The sequence below is a fragment of the Camponotus floridanus genome, unplaced genomic scaffold (assembly GCF_003227725.1).
Source record: "Camponotus floridanus strain SB8 unplaced genomic scaffold, Cflo_v7.5 scaffold83, whole genome shotgun sequence".
Lineage (NCBI taxonomy): Eukaryota > Metazoa > Arthropoda > Insecta > Hymenoptera > Formicidae > Camponotus > Camponotus floridanus.
In genome coordinates, this window is record NW_020229853.1 from 237,681 (window position 1) to 256,732 (window position 19,052).

General features: G+C 31.0%; 1 protein-coding gene across 11 annotated transcripts in view; it reads right to left on the reverse strand.

The window, feature by feature from the left end:
* The window catches only part of LOC105248882 (cysteine protease ATG4B), a 274,541-nt gene that overhangs the window by 199,052 nt on the left and 56,437 nt on the right, over positions 1-19,052 (reverse strand). For all 11 annotated transcript variants that reach the window (XR_003123633.1, XR_003123634.1, XM_025414544.1 and 8 more), the window contains 2 exons: positions 8,562-8,739; positions 4,443-4,522 (listed from right to left, as the gene is read on the reverse strand). Coding sequence is in view for 9 of the 11 variants with exons in the window: in XM_025414544.1 (XP_025270329.1) it covers positions 4,443-4,522; positions 8,562-8,739 (258 nt within the window). In the remaining 2 variants the exon portion in view is untranslated. The remainder of the gene's footprint in view (positions 1-4,442; positions 4,523-8,561; positions 8,740-19,052) is intronic.

The window sequence follows — 19,052 nt, forward strand, 5'->3', positions numbered from 1 at the left end:
CTACTTCTTCATGTTCTCGGGAAGTATCAACAATTACTCAGTCATTTATCACCGAAGAAACCGCATGAGATGTCTTTTAAAGATCTCGTGCAACATCTTGTCAATCATCTCATCAAAAAACAGTTCCATGATAATAAAATGTTATTTCAACGTCGTTTTGAAGCTCTTAGTTTTCGTGCTTCCCCACCAACAACGACTATAGATATACTTGACAAAGTAATGTTCTAAGAGATGCCTTTGAACTCGATAATTTCAATGTCAACCAACTCAAAATTCTGCAAAATTCAGCTCTCGTCTATACCTACTACACGAAGCGAACAGTTCTTTTCAAGGTTGCAGAAAAAGACAACTGAACATTTCAAGACATTAGAGAAATCTGCTACGCACATGCGAACCAAACAGCTAACGTCATGCACGTTGAAGGACAACACTTCTCAGAAATCAACGCGGTCTGCCAATCAACAAAAAATTCACCTAAAAAGACAGATAAATATTACGAACAGAAAACAAATCCTACTACACTGCATTACGAAAAAAAGACAAATTCTACTACATTGTCGCCATGGCTGCGGTTCTGCAAAACACAGACGGGATGCATGTTCTTTTAAGAAAGCAGAATGCAGATTATGGAAGAAAACGGGACATATTGCTAGAGTTTGCTTATCGAAGCAACAAAATAAAATAAATACTATCAGATTACAAGGTGTTCTAAGCACAGGACATTGATATCGCAAATTCGTGCATGTACTATCAATAACAAGCCATTAAAAATGTAGTTGGATACAGGAGCGGACGTAACCACGATCGGGAGAGAAACTTGGACACGAATCGATTGTCCAAAACTTCAACCTCTTACTACTTTATGTGTTATGTCTCAGGTCCAATGCATATCATGGGATTTTTTAACGCCTCACTTGGCTACAAGGACTATATGATAAAAGCACCAGTCATCATACTTGATCGTCTAGAAACTGCACTAATTAGCTCTCAAGCAATAGATGAACTTGGCTTAATTACCTATGACACAGGAGTCGTCGGAAATCTGCAATGATAAATACGATTACGATAAATTCACTTCATAAACAATTAACAGAACTTTTTAGTAATTCGACAGGTGAATGCACCAAGATGCCAGTTAATCTGCGACTTAAACCAGATGCGAAATCGAAACATATTCCACGACGTCCAATCGCACTCGTATTAGAAGAACCAGTCAATGAAGAACTGGATAGACTCGTTAAGAATGGAATTTTAACGCCAATCGACTTTTCGGAATGGGCTGCTCCCATAGTAGTTGCACGCAAAGCAAATGGGAAAATATGTATTTGTGCAGACTACTCAACAGGATTAAATGACGCACTTGACGCGAAAAATTATCCAATCCCAGGTATAGAGCAACTTATGGCAAAACTTCGAGGAAGTTCTATTTTCTCACAACTGGATTTATCTGATGCTTATTTCCATCTAAGACTGGAGAAGGAAAGTAAGAAGCTAACTACAATAAATACTCATCGAGGTTTGTTTGCTTACAATCGGTTGGTTTTTGGATTAAAACCAGCTCCTGCAATTTTCCAACGTATGCTAGAACAGGCATTTACAGGTATTCCAGGCGTATTCGTCTATCTTGATGATATTCTGATTTATGGCCAGGAACGCACAGAGCATGATACGCGTATACACGCCGTGCGTGGGGTTTTCGACTCCAAAAGGAAAAATATAAATTTCATACTTCAATAGTTAAATATCTTGGATTTATTGTCTTCGACCTATCCAAACAATGCGAGCTTCGACGAATGCAAAAGAAATACGTTCGTTTTTAGGTCTGATAAATTACTATGGGAAATTTGTGCCAAATTTGCATCGACTCAAAGTACCATTCGAAGCTTCGATCAAGAAAGATGTACCTTTCGTGTGGACAGCAAAAATGAAGAAAACGTTTGAGAATATTAAAAATATTCTTACTGGACCACTCACTTCTATTAGCGCATTACGATCCCAGACAAACTCTGACAGCAGCAGACGCTAGTTCGATCGGAATTGGTGGCATCCTGTTACAGAGAGTTCCAGATGGTCAGGTAAAAGCAGTCTTCCACATGTCAAAAGTGTTGACAAAGGCAAAATTATCAGCAAAATTACAGCCAAATTGAAAAAGAAGCTTTAACATTAGTCACTGCAATTAAACGTTTCCGAAAATTCGTATATGGCCATCATTTTGTGCTACAAACGGATCATCGTCCACTTCTAGCCCTGTTTAAAAAACGTAGAATACAAAAGATCTAGATACACGTATAGCAAATCGTTTGAAACGATGGGCTCTTCGACTAATTGGGATACGACTTCGACATAGAGTATGTCAACACTAAAAAATTTTGTTAAAGCGGATGCTCTTTCAAGATTAATACAGGATGTAAAACAAGATGTAATAGACGCTGACCTCGAAGAAGTTGTAGCTGCGCTACAGGAAACAGATACAAAGCTACAACATACTGTCAACGAATCAGTATAGTTACCTTCAACGGCTCGATAAGAGTTCCAAAGTGCGACATTCAGCGATGGAATTCTCGCTAAGGTTATAGATCGTCTACAAAACATATGGCCCAATCGGACGTAACTGACAAAGAGTTAATGCCATATTATCGTCGTTGCGATTACTTAGCCATAGTTAATAATACATTAGTTCTAGATGAGAAACTAATAATTCCTAAACGTCTACAATCTACTGCACTGAAGCAATTACACATTGCACATCCAGGTGCCATTCGCCGGATGATATAGCTTGCTCGACGTTATTTCTATTGGTTGGCGATGCATAATGACATGGAGAAATACGTAAAGAATGTAATCATTGCGATCGCACAGCAAGCAACCCAGTAAAAGAACCATTACATACATCCATGGCCAAATCCAGAGAAATCATGGTTACGTCTTCACACTGATTTCGCAGACCCGATATACGGACAATGGGTATACGTCATTGTCGATAGCTATACCAAATTCGTGGAAATAGGACGGTTCTCAACAATAACATCGGCAGCAATATGTTGATATCTGTGAAGAATCTTTAATCGATATGGACCTCCTGAAGTTTCAGATAACGATATTCAATTCACTTTAGTGGAATTCACGCAACTGTGCGCCGAATTTAGAATCCTTCACCTGCGTACCCCTCCTGGGCATTCACAATCAAATGGTCAAGCCGACAGAATGGTCAGAACTTTGAAAAATTCTATAGACACAAATTAAAGTTCACAGTAAGAAACGGAATTAAACAAATTTGTTTACGCATACAACTACACACCCAATAATGCGGTACCAGATCATAAGTCTCCGGCAGAAATATTCTTTAGATGTAAGCTTAGAACTCCATTAGATATTTTTACTGCAACCGAAAAACCTGATTTAAATCTTACTTCTCGGCAGAAGCAAATGAAACAACAATTTGACGCTCATCACGATGCAAGACCGTTCATTTGCTACAAATCAATCGGTACTAATTCAACTCTTCAATGGACAGCGTATTCCTGGAAAAATTGTTAGGTTGATAGGGACAGCATTCGCTCGCGTCAGCATTGAAGGAGAATTCATTACTAGACATTTCAATCAAATATGGAATCGTCCAAAGAGATAGGAAAAGAAATCGAATACGATTAGCGAAGATCTACTCCCTCCGAAAAGAACCAGCACGGATTCAACCAGATCCAGTATTTCACACTTTGCTAGAAGAAAGAGAAGAGGCAAAACCTTTCAACAACGGGACCACACAACCCTCAGAAGCTTTTGCTCATCGTTCTGAACGTCTTTCATATCGAATTCGACCAGATTACAAGGCGATGGGAGGAACTCGCCCCTACTGAAAACAGCATTCTTAAGCAAAGGAGGAATGTTGGGTATATTACGTCTTTTGGGCCAGGCGCTAAGCACTACGCTACTGATTGACGAACTGCGCGACCAAAAGCGATTGCTCGCACGACAAGGCGCAGAGGCGACATAGCACATAGCATAGCACATAACACGGCACGATTATGCACACGGTACGACTGTGCACACGACACTAAGAAAACGTCTTAAGAGACGATCGAAAGATAGACCGTCGGAGAAGCATGGATGTGGTCGACGTGAACGAAACATAAACGACGTGCTTGAATCTTCTATTACTACTTCGAACTGTTCGCGTATTGAAGACATAATAATAAGGCACAACGGCCTTAGACATTATACAAAACTAACAAGAAACACAACACATTCTATTTTGATAGCAAATGTACAATAAATCCATGACAATATGTAGTGTATAATTAATTTGTTCAATATAATTAGTTACTTAAATATCTAAATAATAATAATAATAATAATAATAATAATAATTATTATTATTATTATTATTATTATTATTTATTTGCTTAACTTAGAAAGAGGAGACTTTGATATAACTGCATACTTACAAATATCATTAATTATTAATGTATTGTCTAGTGCAACATGTATAGTGATGGAGCTCCATTCATCATATACGACTAATTTTCTGAAAAAATATACATAATAAAAAGTTAAAATTATTATAAAAGTTTGAAATGAAGTATAACAGAGTGTTTCATAAGTGGTGGGCAAAATTTTAGGAATGGATTCCTCATTGTTGAGCATCATATTTCTACGGTCGATAAAACGGACAGTAACTTATCGATTAATCACATCCTTAACAGTTAACAATTAATTAAGTAAGAGATAGAGTCTGCTGCCGTTCTGCCATGTGCATGTAATATTCGTCACGTTGTATAAAAGGGAATTTTCTGTTCGCGTTATAAAGGCAAGAGACATAAAAACTGTTTTTTCTTTAATGCATTGAATTGTTCATGTGTCAAATATATATATTCTATTAATATAGTTCATGTGGTGACTATATTATTTCGCACGCAATAACCACCAACCCAACACTCATGCTTAGAGAAGAAAAAAAATTAATCAACATACATCCGGAAATGATGTTTTGATGATGATGAGTTTTTGATTTATTAGGATTTTTGTAATACAAAATTTTGTCTCATTTCTCATCTTAAAAGTCTTTTTATAGGCATCAACAATTTTTTCAAATTCGGTAACCTATGTTTACATTAGCGCGGTATTATTCTTATTCTTGTTTACAATTGCATACCCAAAAATTTAGGAGCGTGTTCGGGACTCAATGAGACGACGAGCTGAGGCTTGTATTGTGACAAGAGGTGGAAATATTGAACATTTCCTCTAATTGTTCAAAATCTTAATAACTCAAAAACTAATCATTTCCGGACCTATATTGATTAACTTTCTTTCTTCTCTAAGCATAAAGAATCCATTCCTGAAATTTTGCTTACCACTTATAAAACACACTGTATATAAAATGTACAGTTATATAAAATTAAATTAAAAGCAAAAAAGCACCCAATTTTTTGTACTATTTAATCAGAAAATCAATAGATTTTCAACCAAAGAAAAAAATTAGAAAAAACAGAATTTTATAATTTATTATGAAACAAATTTTAAATTTTATCCTAGCAAATTTTATTTAAGCATTTTTCGAGCAACTTGTAATATTTTTGAAAATATACTATTAAAAGCTTTTTTAATTTTTTATGTTTTTTATATTAAATATTGCATTTTTATTTGTGATTATAAATCTATAAATTATAATTAATAATACAAGAATATATACAGGGTGTCCCAGACCATCCGTATACTCCTTTTAAAATAAAAATAAATGGCTTTTATCAAAAATCGCGAACAATTTTTAAGTAAATCGGGTACGCTCAAATGGTGATATTTTCAATTTTTGATTCCGACCAAAAATACGCAATCTGTATCGGAAGTTGAAATTTTTTAGGGGAACATGATACTTTTTATTACAGATTCGAATTGTACGTGAAAAAACAAGAAACTTTTGTATCAAACGTTTTTTCTAAAAGTGCCTCTGTTAATTTTAAAATTGTGAATTTTGGCTTATTGACGCAACTTTATTCAATAATTACCGTTTTATGAAGTATTATAAAGTGTTCAGAACTTTTCGACTCAATTTTTAATCATTAATAACGTAATTTGCTCCATGAGCGCTTTTTTAGTTACACCCAGTATATACAGGATATACCATTTTAAAAATTACACACAAATATCTCAGAAACACTGCATTAAATCGAAAAATGTTTCAGACAAAAATTGTATGGCTTAAAGGCAGACATATAATAAGGGAGACATAAGATGGTGCCATTAATTTGACCTTGAAGAGTTATCTGAAAGTAACGTGAAGGTCACCTCCAACTTTTTAAATGGGACACTCTACTTTTACATATTCTTGTAGCTTGTCTCAAAAGCTTTCTGAAACACTAGAATAAAATATTTTTTCATTGAGTACTTTTTGAGTTATGAGGCTTGAAATAATTTTTTAATTTTACATAAGCCGTAAAATATCTAATAAAATATTCATTTTTCGATTATCTTATCTTAATACATTTATGCACAAAATAATGAGAGGAATCGATTGGTGTAATGAAAACACATAATTGTTTCAGAGAAAAAATATCTAATTTGCAATTAATAATTACATATTTTTTCTCAAAAATAACTATGTTTTTTCTTTACATCAATCGATTTTTCACATTATTTTGTGCATAAATGTATTAAGGTAAGATAATTGAAAAATGAATATTCTATTAAATATTTTGATTTATGTAAAATTAACATATTATTTTAAGCCTCATAACTCGAAAAGTACTCAATGAAAAAATACTTTATTAGTGTTTTTGAAAGCTCTTGAGGCAAGCTACAAGAATGTGCAAAAGAATATAGAATATCCCATTTAAAAAATTGGAGGTAACATGTGACCTTCAAACGACTTTTCAAGGTCAAATCAATGACACCATCTTACGGCCTCTTTCAAACCATACAACTTTTGTCTGAAACATTTTTTGATTTAATGCAGTGTTTCTGAGATATTCGCGTGTATTGATTAAAATAGTCTGCCCTGTACACACACGCACGCACGCACGCACGCACGCACACACACATACACACACAGTGTGTGTCCCAGAGTATTATATACAAGCAGAGGAGGAGATAGAGCGGATTAAGCTGAGTAGGAAAGTTCTCTACTATTTTCTGATCTTTGCAATAATTAATTAGATATTAATTTAAAAAGATTAGCCAATGCGTGTGAATATATTGTAAATGCGTGATGATAGGAGCCTTTTATAACCTGATATTAGACGCGTGAGCCGCAAAGCGGTGAGTGGAGTTTACCAAACATAACGTTGAAGCGTGCCGCGGACTTTTTTTGTCTGTACGCTTCTACTTACGCAGGTTGATCAATTTTATAAAGTCAATATCTAATTAATTATTGCGAAGTTCGCAAAATGGTAGAGGACTTTCCTACTCACAATTTACTTGTTGTAGCTACGCATGAAAAATTAGGCGATTATTACGGTGGACACCCTGTATATATTCTTTTACTTTACAAAACTCACAGTTTTTAAAAGATAATTAATAATAATACAAAAGTAATTAATCATATTTGAAATCTAACATATAAAGAACCATACACACATCTTATGACTCGAAATATAGACATCTTCAAGTGATAAATCTTGGGATGTTTCAGTTGACAGAGAGTTGCAAATATGATAATTTTCGCAAAATGTCTAAAAATCATCAACTTTCAACATTTACTAACTTTCTCTCTGTAGATTAAACTAGAAAATTGTGCCTCATTGAGATTTTTGTTCAGTGTCACATAAATTGCAAAATTTTAATGTTTGAACAAAATTTTTTGAGGAACAATTCTCCATAAGTGTCAGGGTCCTTTATTGCGTTTTAAACATTCTTTCCTATATGAAGAACAATTAGGATAATTCTTCTGGCAAAAATTATAGCTTAAAAATTTATGTGTTATGTACTTTTAAATCTAGACGGAATTATCAGTGAAAGATAATAAATTTATCACATTTTAAATATAGTTCTATCTTGAATCGTGGTTAAAAATGTGGTATTCCTGCCGAAGAATTATAGCTTAAAAACTTAAACTATATGAACTTAAGAGCTCTTTTTGTATCTTGAAAATGTGATTCTCCTACCGAGGAATTGCAGTTCAAAAATTTAAACTATAATATATGGATTTAAAAGCTCTTAAATAGCTTTCCATTTCATTATCAAATTAAATTTAGTATTTTAAGTTTTAAGAAATAAAACTGAATAGATTCCACCTCAAATACTTTCCTCAACACAAAATTTAAAGTTTTATTTCGGATAACAAATTCAACATTTTTAACTGCAGGGTTCAAAAACTTCTAAATAGTTCTTAATTCTAATAATTTTATTAATTCATTTTTTTTATTTTACCGTAGTGACAAGAACTAGTTAGAGGTTCACATATTTTTCCTCAAATACAATTTGTAAGTAATTTATATTATTACTGCGCAAACTTTTTAATTCTTGTAAAGTTTCATTCTTGTAGTGTTTATTTAAATAAATTAAAATATAACTAAATTAAAATTTTTCAATATATTCGTATATATAAAAGTATATATTCATATATTTCATACTTTAATACTTGTGCAATGGTATTAGGGCCAAACCATTGTCCTACTTCCTTTCCTTCTGATGCACCCATTAATGCAATTTGATGAATGGAAAAAGCAGCAGCTCTTTTATCTTCAAAGCGGCTTAAAATTTTCAAATATGTGCTGTTCTTTGTTTCTGGCATCCATTGCCAATCTTTACCTATATCATAAATATAAAAAAATGCTGTAATAAATTTATACTTTCTTATATAATTATCTTACATACTATAGTATACACCTATTTCCCATAATTGTTGCAATAACAGAAAGAGAAAACTATATATGAAAAGTAACACATATGTGTAAAATATGTATAAAATATATTAAAAATAGACACAGGTTAGAATTTCTTCATACAAGTAAGAAAAAACTTTAAAAATTGAAGATACATCTGTACACAAGAAGTGACGTATTATAATCTATAAATGAATTTTTCTCTAAAAGTACAACAAATGAAAAAAGGCATGTACGAAGGTTTGTTTCAATTCACAAGGAAATGTCCAGAAATGTTCTCCAATTTTGTTGAGCATTTAGTATGTTGTTTTATAGACAAAAATAAGAGATACATATTTTTTTACACGTATCCATACGGATATAAGAGATAAAACAGTTTTTTGAAAGAAAGGTTCGGTTTTTTTTCTTTCAAGACGAATCTTCAAAACTATAAGAGATAGGAAAAATTTTTCATATTAAAAATTATCAATGGTACAAATGGTTTCAAGAGTACAACAATAACAAAAAAATGTTTTTTTTATAATTTTTCAAAAAAGTTTATCTTTTTTTAATTTTTCAAAATACCTTTGAAATTAAACATTTTTTAATTCTAAATTTCTTTATCATTAAAGAAAAAGTTATTTTTTTTGCAAAGTCAACCATATATGATTAAGTTATGTTTCGAAAAATCATTTTCCAGAATTAATTATATCTCTTTGTAAATACGCTATTCGTGTTTGTCCATGCACTCGATTCTTCGCGCAACATATCCTGTTTTCCCGTAATAAAAGATAACTAATAAATACATATAAAACACATATTCTATGTAATTATCGGAAGTTTTTATCGTACTAGATATTTATAAAATAAAAATAACATTTAAAAATAACATTTGAATATATACTAAATATCGGACATCAAGATACAAAAATCAAATATAAATATATTTTTTGAAACAATTTGTTGGAGTAATAGTAAGAGGTTGTTGTTTTGCAAATGCTTAATGCGTAATATCCCCATATGGAAAATAATTGGTATTAGATATCCACTAGATATTCTTCATGGGCATTGAAACTATATCCACGATTATACGAAAAATTGTTATTAGAGATGCTGTAGATATCCAAATTCCGCAATTCAAGGATTCATAAATATCTACCCAGTAAGTAAAATGTCAGCAGATTGGTAGTAGATTGCAACAAATTCAATCAGAATCCCACACCAGAACCGTAACCATCTATGTCCGCATTAAGCTTTTGTTTTGGCGGGCAGAGAGTCTATAAAACATAACCTATCAACAAATTGTCGGCAAAAACTCAGCAGAATCTGCGCGATGCAATTTGATGTCAGATTGTCAGCAGAAACCGAGCAGACTCTGCGCATGCAATCTGATGGAAAATTAATAGCGGAAACTACACAAGATTTGCGCTTACTTTCATTTATGTTATATAAATGCAACAAAATTGATTATTACAGGTGCTAAATAAGAATATTATCGGCAAATTAATTACAATTTTCTTCTAAAATGACATATATGTCATATGTTATATTGTAATATATGTTAATGTAATATATGTTATATCGTAATTATATCTCATGTTGAAGGACCAATTCAATTTAATTAAATTAATAATAAAGTAAATGATAAAAGTAAATGTAACTTGTAAAACTGGAGATGTAATTTATTTAGAATTAAATTCTTGCTTTATGCCTCAAATAGGCAGTACATGAATAATTTTCCATTTATCATATTGATTCCAATTAGTTTAATATTCTGACTCTCATTTGCTTGTATCAGATATCAGAAATTAAAGTGATAGAAATTAAAATGATAATTACTATATTTTTAGTCTTTTATTCATATTCGCGACTTTATATATATTTCTGACAGAAATTCAATTACGAGAAAGTACAGCTCACGTAGCGGTAAGTAAAGGAACTACCGAATCATGCAAACCCTGTTTCTGTCGTCAATCTGCTATCAGAGATTGTGTGCGCAGATTCCGTCTGATTTTTGTTATCAATTTGCTATCAAATTGCGCCGCACAGATCCTGTTAACTTTCTGCCATCAATTTGCCATCAGTTATATTTGTAGCTTTTACTCGATTTCTGCCGATAATTTGACATTGCGCAGATTCTGCTCGATTTTTGTTATCAATTTGCTATCAAATTGCGCCCCACAGATCCTTCAATTTCTGCCATAAAATCTACCATCAATTATATCAGCAGGTTCTACTCGATATTTGCCGACAATCAAATTTCATTGCGCAGATCATGCTCGGTTTCTGCCAACAATCTGTTGTCAAATTGCACCGCACAGATTCTATTCAATTTCTGCTATCAATCTGTCGTCAGTTATATCAACAAGTTCTGCTCGTTTCTGTTGATAATCTTTTGTTTAGTCATGTGAACAGATTTTGTTGTATTTCTGCTGAAATGCTAGCAACATAATCGAATATATCAGTTTCTTTATACAAACTGTAATCTTTCTGCCTTTAAAATTTGTAATGGGCATTTGACGAAAATCTGTTCTAACAGATTTGGCTATCTGGATACAGAATACATATTCTGTACACTAATATCCTGCAAATATCCGTATAACATTCAGTCGATATTTATATACAATAAATACATTTATTACATGTATATTAATATTTATTTTTAGATAGATATTCTTTCAATGTTATGTATATACAGGGTGTTAGAAAAGTCTGGAAACGGTCAAATATCTCGAAAACGAAACGTTTCTGAGAAAAATGTTTCGAACCAAAGTTGTAGGGTTTTAAAAGTTCTATTCAATGATCACATCCGTTTGACCTTGAGTGGAGGGGTCAAGGCGAGGTCAAGGCCAACATAATTTTTTAAAATGGAAACCCTAATTTTTTATTACATATTCTTGTAGCTCTCGAGATGAGAGACAAGAATGTGTAATAAAAAATTGGGGTTTTCATTAGAAAAAATCATATCATTTACTCCCTCCACTCAAAGTCAAACGGATATGATCATTGAATAGAACTTTTAAAACCTTACAACTTTGGTTAGAAACTTTTTTCTCAGAAATGTTTCATTTTCGAGATATTTGACCGTTTCCAGACTTTTCCCCTGTGACTTCACCCTGTATAATATGTATCTACAATACCTTGTAGATATATATCATACAGGGTAGGGCAAGAGTTCCGGATAAATATTTCAGAAAATATTATTTTTTTGAAATGGTTTAGACAGACAAAAATGGCTTAAAAAATCTATTAGCTGATGGTATATATTTGATCTTGAAATGAGCTTGAAAAGCGCAGTCAAGGTCACCATAAAAATTTTAAATAGCAATCCCTATTTTTTATTACATATTCTTATAGCTGAAGTCGTGAGTTTTCCAAAACACTATAATTAAATTTTCATTAAGTTTCAATTAGTTTTCATTAAATATTTTTCGAGTTATGAGGCTTGAAATTATTTCTTAATTTTACATAAACCGTAAAATACTTGTAAAATATTAATTTTTCAATTATCTTACCTTTATACTTTGTACAAAATAATGAGAGGTATCAATTGGTGTAAAAAAACACATAGTTATTTTTAAGAAAAAATATGTAATTATTAATTGCAAATTACATATTTTACATCTACTAGTTATCTATATATGTACCTCATATAAACATTTAGATATTTATTAGATATCTATTAGATAAATTTTTCCGTGTGAGATCGTTTAATGATGTATTATTAATCGGCACGTGTGCTTTTGTAAGTATTTATTGATATTTTAAATATGTCTATTTATTTATATTTCTTTTACGATTTTATTTTTATGTCTTTGTAAAATTACAATTATGACATAAATTTTTGTTTTTTTAGAACATTGAAGAAATTTTTTGGTACTTCTTATAACTTTTGTGGAAAAAATAAAGACGTCGTTTATACATTACATAAAATGTTCATCTTTTTATTAAATAATCTCTAACGAAGAACGAAAAAATTTCAAAAGGAGATATGAAATAGATATACATGCTTGTCACTTAAAGAATAAAAAAAATATTTATTTGAATGCCATAAATACAATAAGCATGAAATAGCAGATTTCCAAAATCCAACAGCACTTTTTTTATATTCAATTGGGATAGTATCATTTATTTTATTTCATTTAATTTCCTTTACATAATATTATGCTTCTTGTTCTTCATTTCCTTCTTCTGTTAGTTCTGTTTCTATATATCAATATAGATATCAATATCAAGATCAATATCTGTTTCAATATATCAAAAGAATTTTAAAAATCAAGAGAATCTTCTTCATCTGTTTCAAATTATTCCTTATTATATTTGCAGTATATTTCTTCTTTTCTCCTTTACTTTACAAGATCACACGCACCGATTAACACCATTAAATGATGTCACGCATTAAACTAACGCTCGCAAAACAACAACATTTACTGTTATTCCAATAGATTGCTTCAGATATTTGATTTATATTTGATTTTTGTATCTTGATGTATAATATTTATTATATATTTCAATGTGTGTTTAACATTATAAATGTTTAACACTTAAAACTTCCGATAATTACATAGAATGTGTTTCATATGTATTGATTATCTTTTATTATAGAAAAACAGGATGTATCGCGAGAAATCGAACATATGGACGGACACGAATAACATATTTACAGAAAAATTTATAATTAATTCCGGAAAATGATTTTTTGAAACATAACTTAATCATATATGATTAAATTCGTAAAAAAATAACCTTTCATTTGATGATAAAGAAATTTCAAAATTAGAAAAAAATGTTTAGTGGTAAGAATATTTTGAAAAATTAAAAAAATAACATTTTTTGTCATTGTTGTAAAGTATTCTTGAAACCATTTAACTTTCAATTTGAAAATTTTTTTCTATCTCTTATAATTTCGGAGATTCGTCTAAAAAAAAATACGATTTTTTTCGAAAGGATGTTTTATCCCCTAGACATGCGTATGAGCACGTATAAAAAATATGCACACTGTCCTTTATTTTTGTCTAGAAAACAACATATTTTAAAAGTTCATAAAAATCGGAGAAGGATACTTCTATGTCTTTTCTTGTCAAATAATCAAGCGTGATTAATCATACTGCACTGCATGTGTTGTTATATGTTTATTACACATTTGCTAACATCAAAAGAGAATGTTAGTGTTATACAATAACATGAATACTTATTCAATAACATGAATACTTATACAAGCAATCAATTAATGAAATTTCAAAAGTAAAAATCAGCTATTGTAACATTATGTGATAACAACTGATGACTTGTCGTCCCATCGTTTTAAAGTATCAAGACAGTAAAACATAAATATAATGATTCTCATTCGTTGTCGCGTATATTTTCTCAATGAAGTTTTTTAACCGCTTATCGTGAACAATTAATTTCTGATAATCCAAATACAAGGATTCCAGATCTTCAACTAATTATTCGAAAGTGGGAAAAATATTCGAATGAGCAAATATCATGTATTTTATATCTACTTAAGATGTAAAATTTAAAGATCTAAGATTCCGTATAAATAAAATCTTGAGTCTTATAAATTGAGTTGTTTAAATTTTAATAATTATTTGTTATTTATTTAATAATGTTATTAAAAAGACATATGAAAAAAAGGTAAATGTTTACTTTACCTCGAAAAATTTTTATTTTCACATATGTTGTAGAGAACACATTCTTAAGTAATACACCGTTTGAATTTTGTGGCGCTCTCTCTTAATTCCTGAGATATGCAATTTTGAAGTTTCATACTTACTTGTATCATCTTTTCGTTACTTTCTAAATATGTTTATATTTTCGTGTTTACATTTCCCGAGGTCATCTTTCTGAATAACTTTCAGAAGGTTTTAGCTGCTTATTGTTATTTATTAAATAGTTATTAACAAAAAAAGTTTCAAGAATAGAATATAATTTTACAGCATATATGTTTAAGAAGAAATATAGGCATACACACACGCACATGCGAGGAAGGATGCAAGGGGGGGCCTTCGGTCTCTCCTACCGCAACCATCCCGTCGGTAGGGGACGCATTGCGAAGAGTTCAATCACAATGGATATACAGGATATACAGGGAAATTTTTGCGATTACGACGTAAGGAGGTAGATTGGCTCAAATTAAGAAGGAAGGACCTCTACTGTTTTGTGATATTTGCAATAATTAACGAAAAATTAATTAAAAAAGATCGTCCAATGCGTGTGGCTAAAAGCACACGACGGCGAAGGCGGTCTGACTGTAACATAATGGCAGCGCGCGGCGAAGCGGTGATTGGGGAGGGGAGGAGCGATGAGTGTGTAAACGCGTGGCGAAGGCTCACCGCTTCGCCGTACGCCGCTATTATGTTACAGTGAGACCGTCTTCACCACCGCGCACTTCTAGCCATGTGCATTGGCCGATCTTCTTTAATTTTTCGTTAATTATTGTAAATATCACAAAACAGTGGAGCACTTTCTTAATTTCAGCCAATTAGAATCTACCTTCGGATGTGCAAAAAATTTCCAGCCACCCTATATACTGTAAGTTGTAAAGCGAGGTCCATCCTAACTACCGGCGGGGTGGTTGCGGAAAGAGGGGCCGAAGGTCTCCCCTTGCACCCCGCACGCGCGCGCGGGGTTTATGATATTTTTTAATTGTATTAAATGTATTTGTAATGTTAATTGTGTTAATTGTATTTAATTGTATTAAATTGTGTTAAATTCTTAGCGACATGGAAGTCACAACGAGCAAACGTAAACAAAAAAATATAAACACACAAGGAAAATATAATATCAAACCGTATTGAGCAAATGTAAACAAAAAATGTGAACACATAAATAGGATATAACGAAAAGATGACATGAAAGTATGAAACTTCAAAATTGCATATCTCAGGAACGAAGAGAGAGCGCCACCAAATTCAAACGGTGTATTATTTAGGAATATATCCTCTACAACATATGTGAAAATAAAAATTTTTCGAGCTGTATGACGTAAAGTAAACATTTATTTTTTTCATATATGTCTTTTTAATAACATTATTAAATAAAATACAAATTTTTCGAGCTGTGTGACGTAAAGTAAACATTTATCGAAAAAAATGTTAGAATAATATAAAAATATATTATAATATTTCTCGTAATGTCTAAAAATCGTTAATGTACCGTTAATCGTAACCGACGTTATCACAAATTATTGTCGAGTTACTATCAAATCTATATGTTGGTAGGAAATGTTAACATCTTCTCATTAAATTGCCGTTTCTTAGAATTAGAATTCATGTTCAATCCAACCAACATAACACTGTCATATCATATCTTGTTCCTAGGTTTTTAAAATTAGTTGCTTCAACAATTATTGACAACATGATAGCAAACTCACAAGTAGTTGGCTATTTGGGATTAGATACTGTACGCATTTATTTTAAAAATAGAAGTATTTTGAGATTTCAAAATCAACTTCATTTTATTAAACATATACAATTATCTATTTTGATTATCATAAATTAGTTCCTATTAATAGATATTAATAAATTAGTTCCTATTAATTAATATAAATGAGTTCCTATTCTATTTATAAAAAAGTATGATATTGGTAAGATATTTGGAAAAGTAGTAAGGTAATAATGCATTTGAAAAATAAATAAATCAGAAAGTATATTCGATTTTTCGTACTTATTACTTTTTCAAATAATAATAAATTTATATAGGAACTTTTTTATATATAGTTATACATATCCCGTATAATTATTATAGTTATACATATCCCGTATAATTATTATAGTTATACATATCCCGTATAATTATTATAGTACAATACAGACTGATTTATTTAAAAAAAATGAAATTGATCTTGAAATCTCCAAAATCTTTCCAGCTTTAACCCCGTACGTCGCTAAGCGACTCATTTCTTTTTTCGTAGTTTTTCATTTTAAAATACTTTTTTTAAAATACTTTTTTAATAACAAATACCGGGTTTTTGGGGCCCTTTATAAGGTCTTAGAATTAATAATAAGAAAAAATGTTAAAAAAATATGAAGTCATTAAATGTTAATTGTAAAAAAAGATACATAAAACAAATAATCAAAATTAGTATAAGAAAATTAAAATGACAATTTTTTTATAAGCTTAGTACACTCTAAAGTATTTTTCAGAATTTTTTTATTATTTTCCACCATGCTGTTTTTGTTATTAATTCCATATGAAAAATGCAATATTTTCTGTATTAAATCCAAACTAACAATTATATTTTCTTAAAACTTTCTCTTTAAAGGTTTTTCACAGGACCATAAAATCTCAATCTGGAAGTATAAAAGGTCGCATAGCACCGATTTTATCGCCACTTAAATATATTGATAGATTTTACGTATAATAATAGCAAATATTTTTAGAGTAAAAGAAACGTACATTCTTAAGAGAGTCTTTTAGAAAGAAGGATGGGAACAGATATATTGTACACAAATGACAAAACGAAAAAATTAAAAATTCCCCTCGTTACAGACTAGTTATATACGTCAGGTTCGTGTAGTATGGCGCGCAATATGAATGTTGGTTTATAAATTTATTTTAAAAATAGAAGTATATTATATATATTCTAACATATATTATAGAGGAAGTTAGTCATGAATTTAGAAAATATAATAAGAATATATAATACTTTTAGACATTACAATTGATAACTGAGATAATTAATAAGCATCGTGTATGTATATATATGAGGTTTGATTACATTGTACTGATCTATTTGACATCTGTAGAATAAATGTATTATCAACAATCCGTTTCACTTTTTTTTCACAGTTCACTGATAGCTTTTAACATGCAACTACACGAATTCCTTGTTGAGAATAAAAATAAATTAATAAATTTTTTTGTTGATCGGAAAATTATTTTTTCGGTACATTAAATTAATCTTGATTTTGAGAGTGAACTTTGCTTTGTCTTGTAAAGTACATGCATTCCGCTCTCCTACGGGGGAGACTCCATTTCTGAAGAAATAATGCAAGCCCTCTGATTTACAACTAAAATTTAGTTTGGGATAGGTTATATACAGAGTGTCATGAAAGTGATCATTACTTAAAAAAATTAAGATAGATTGGCTCAAAGTTAGAAGAAAAGTCTTGTACAGTTATGCAATATTCGCAATAATTAACGAGAAATAAATTAAAGAAAATCGACCAATCTGCGTGAATAGAAGCGCGCGGCGGCGAAGGCGGTCTCACTGTAACATAATGGCGGCGCGCGGTGATTGGGAAGAGAAGGAGCGATGAGGCGCACGACGAAGGCTTCTCCCCTCCCCCTCCGCTTCACCGCGCGCCACCATTATGTTACAGTGAGACCGCTTTCGCCGCCGCACGCTTCTATTCGCAGATTGGCCGATTTTCTTTAATTTATTTCTCGTTAATTATTGCGCATATTGCATAACTGTACAAGACTTTTCTTCTAACTTTGAGCCAATCTACCTTAATTTTTTAAAGTAATAATCACTTTCATGACACTCTGTATGTCTTCCAAAAATGGTTTCCTTCCCCAGAACGAAACCTACTGTGTCCACTATTGAAATATATACAGGGTGTCCTAGACCACCTGTACACCCTTTTCTTTCAAAAACTAAGCATTTTAGAGAAAAACGAAAATATTTCCAACAAAAATTGTATGGTTTTGAGGGAAAAGATCGTGTCATTGGTTTGACCTTGGATGGCATCGTTAAGGTCAGGTCAAGGATACCTTTAATTTCTTAAATGGAACCACCTATTTTTTATTGCATATTCTTATAGTTTATGTCGAGAGCTTTCCAAAACACTATAATAAAGTATTTTTTCATTGAGTACTTTTCGAGTTATGAGGGTTGAAATAATTTTTCAATTTTACATAAACCATAAAATATCTAGTAAAATATTCATTTTTTTATTATCTTACTTTAATACTTTTATATACAAAATAATGAGAGGGATCAATTGGTGTAAAGAAAACACAGTTGTTTTTAAGAAAAAATTTGTAATTGTAATTGCAAATTACATATTTTTTTCTTCAGAACAATTATGTGTTTTTTTACACCAATTGATTCCTCTCATTATTTTGTACATAAAAGTATTAAAGTAAGATAATCGAAAAATAAATATTTTACTAGATATTTTATAGTTTATGTAAAATTAAGATATTATTTTAAGCCTCATAAATCGAAAAGTACTCAATGAAAAAATACTTTATTATAGTGTTTTGGAAAGCTCTCGACATAAACTATAAGAATATGCAATAAAAATAGGT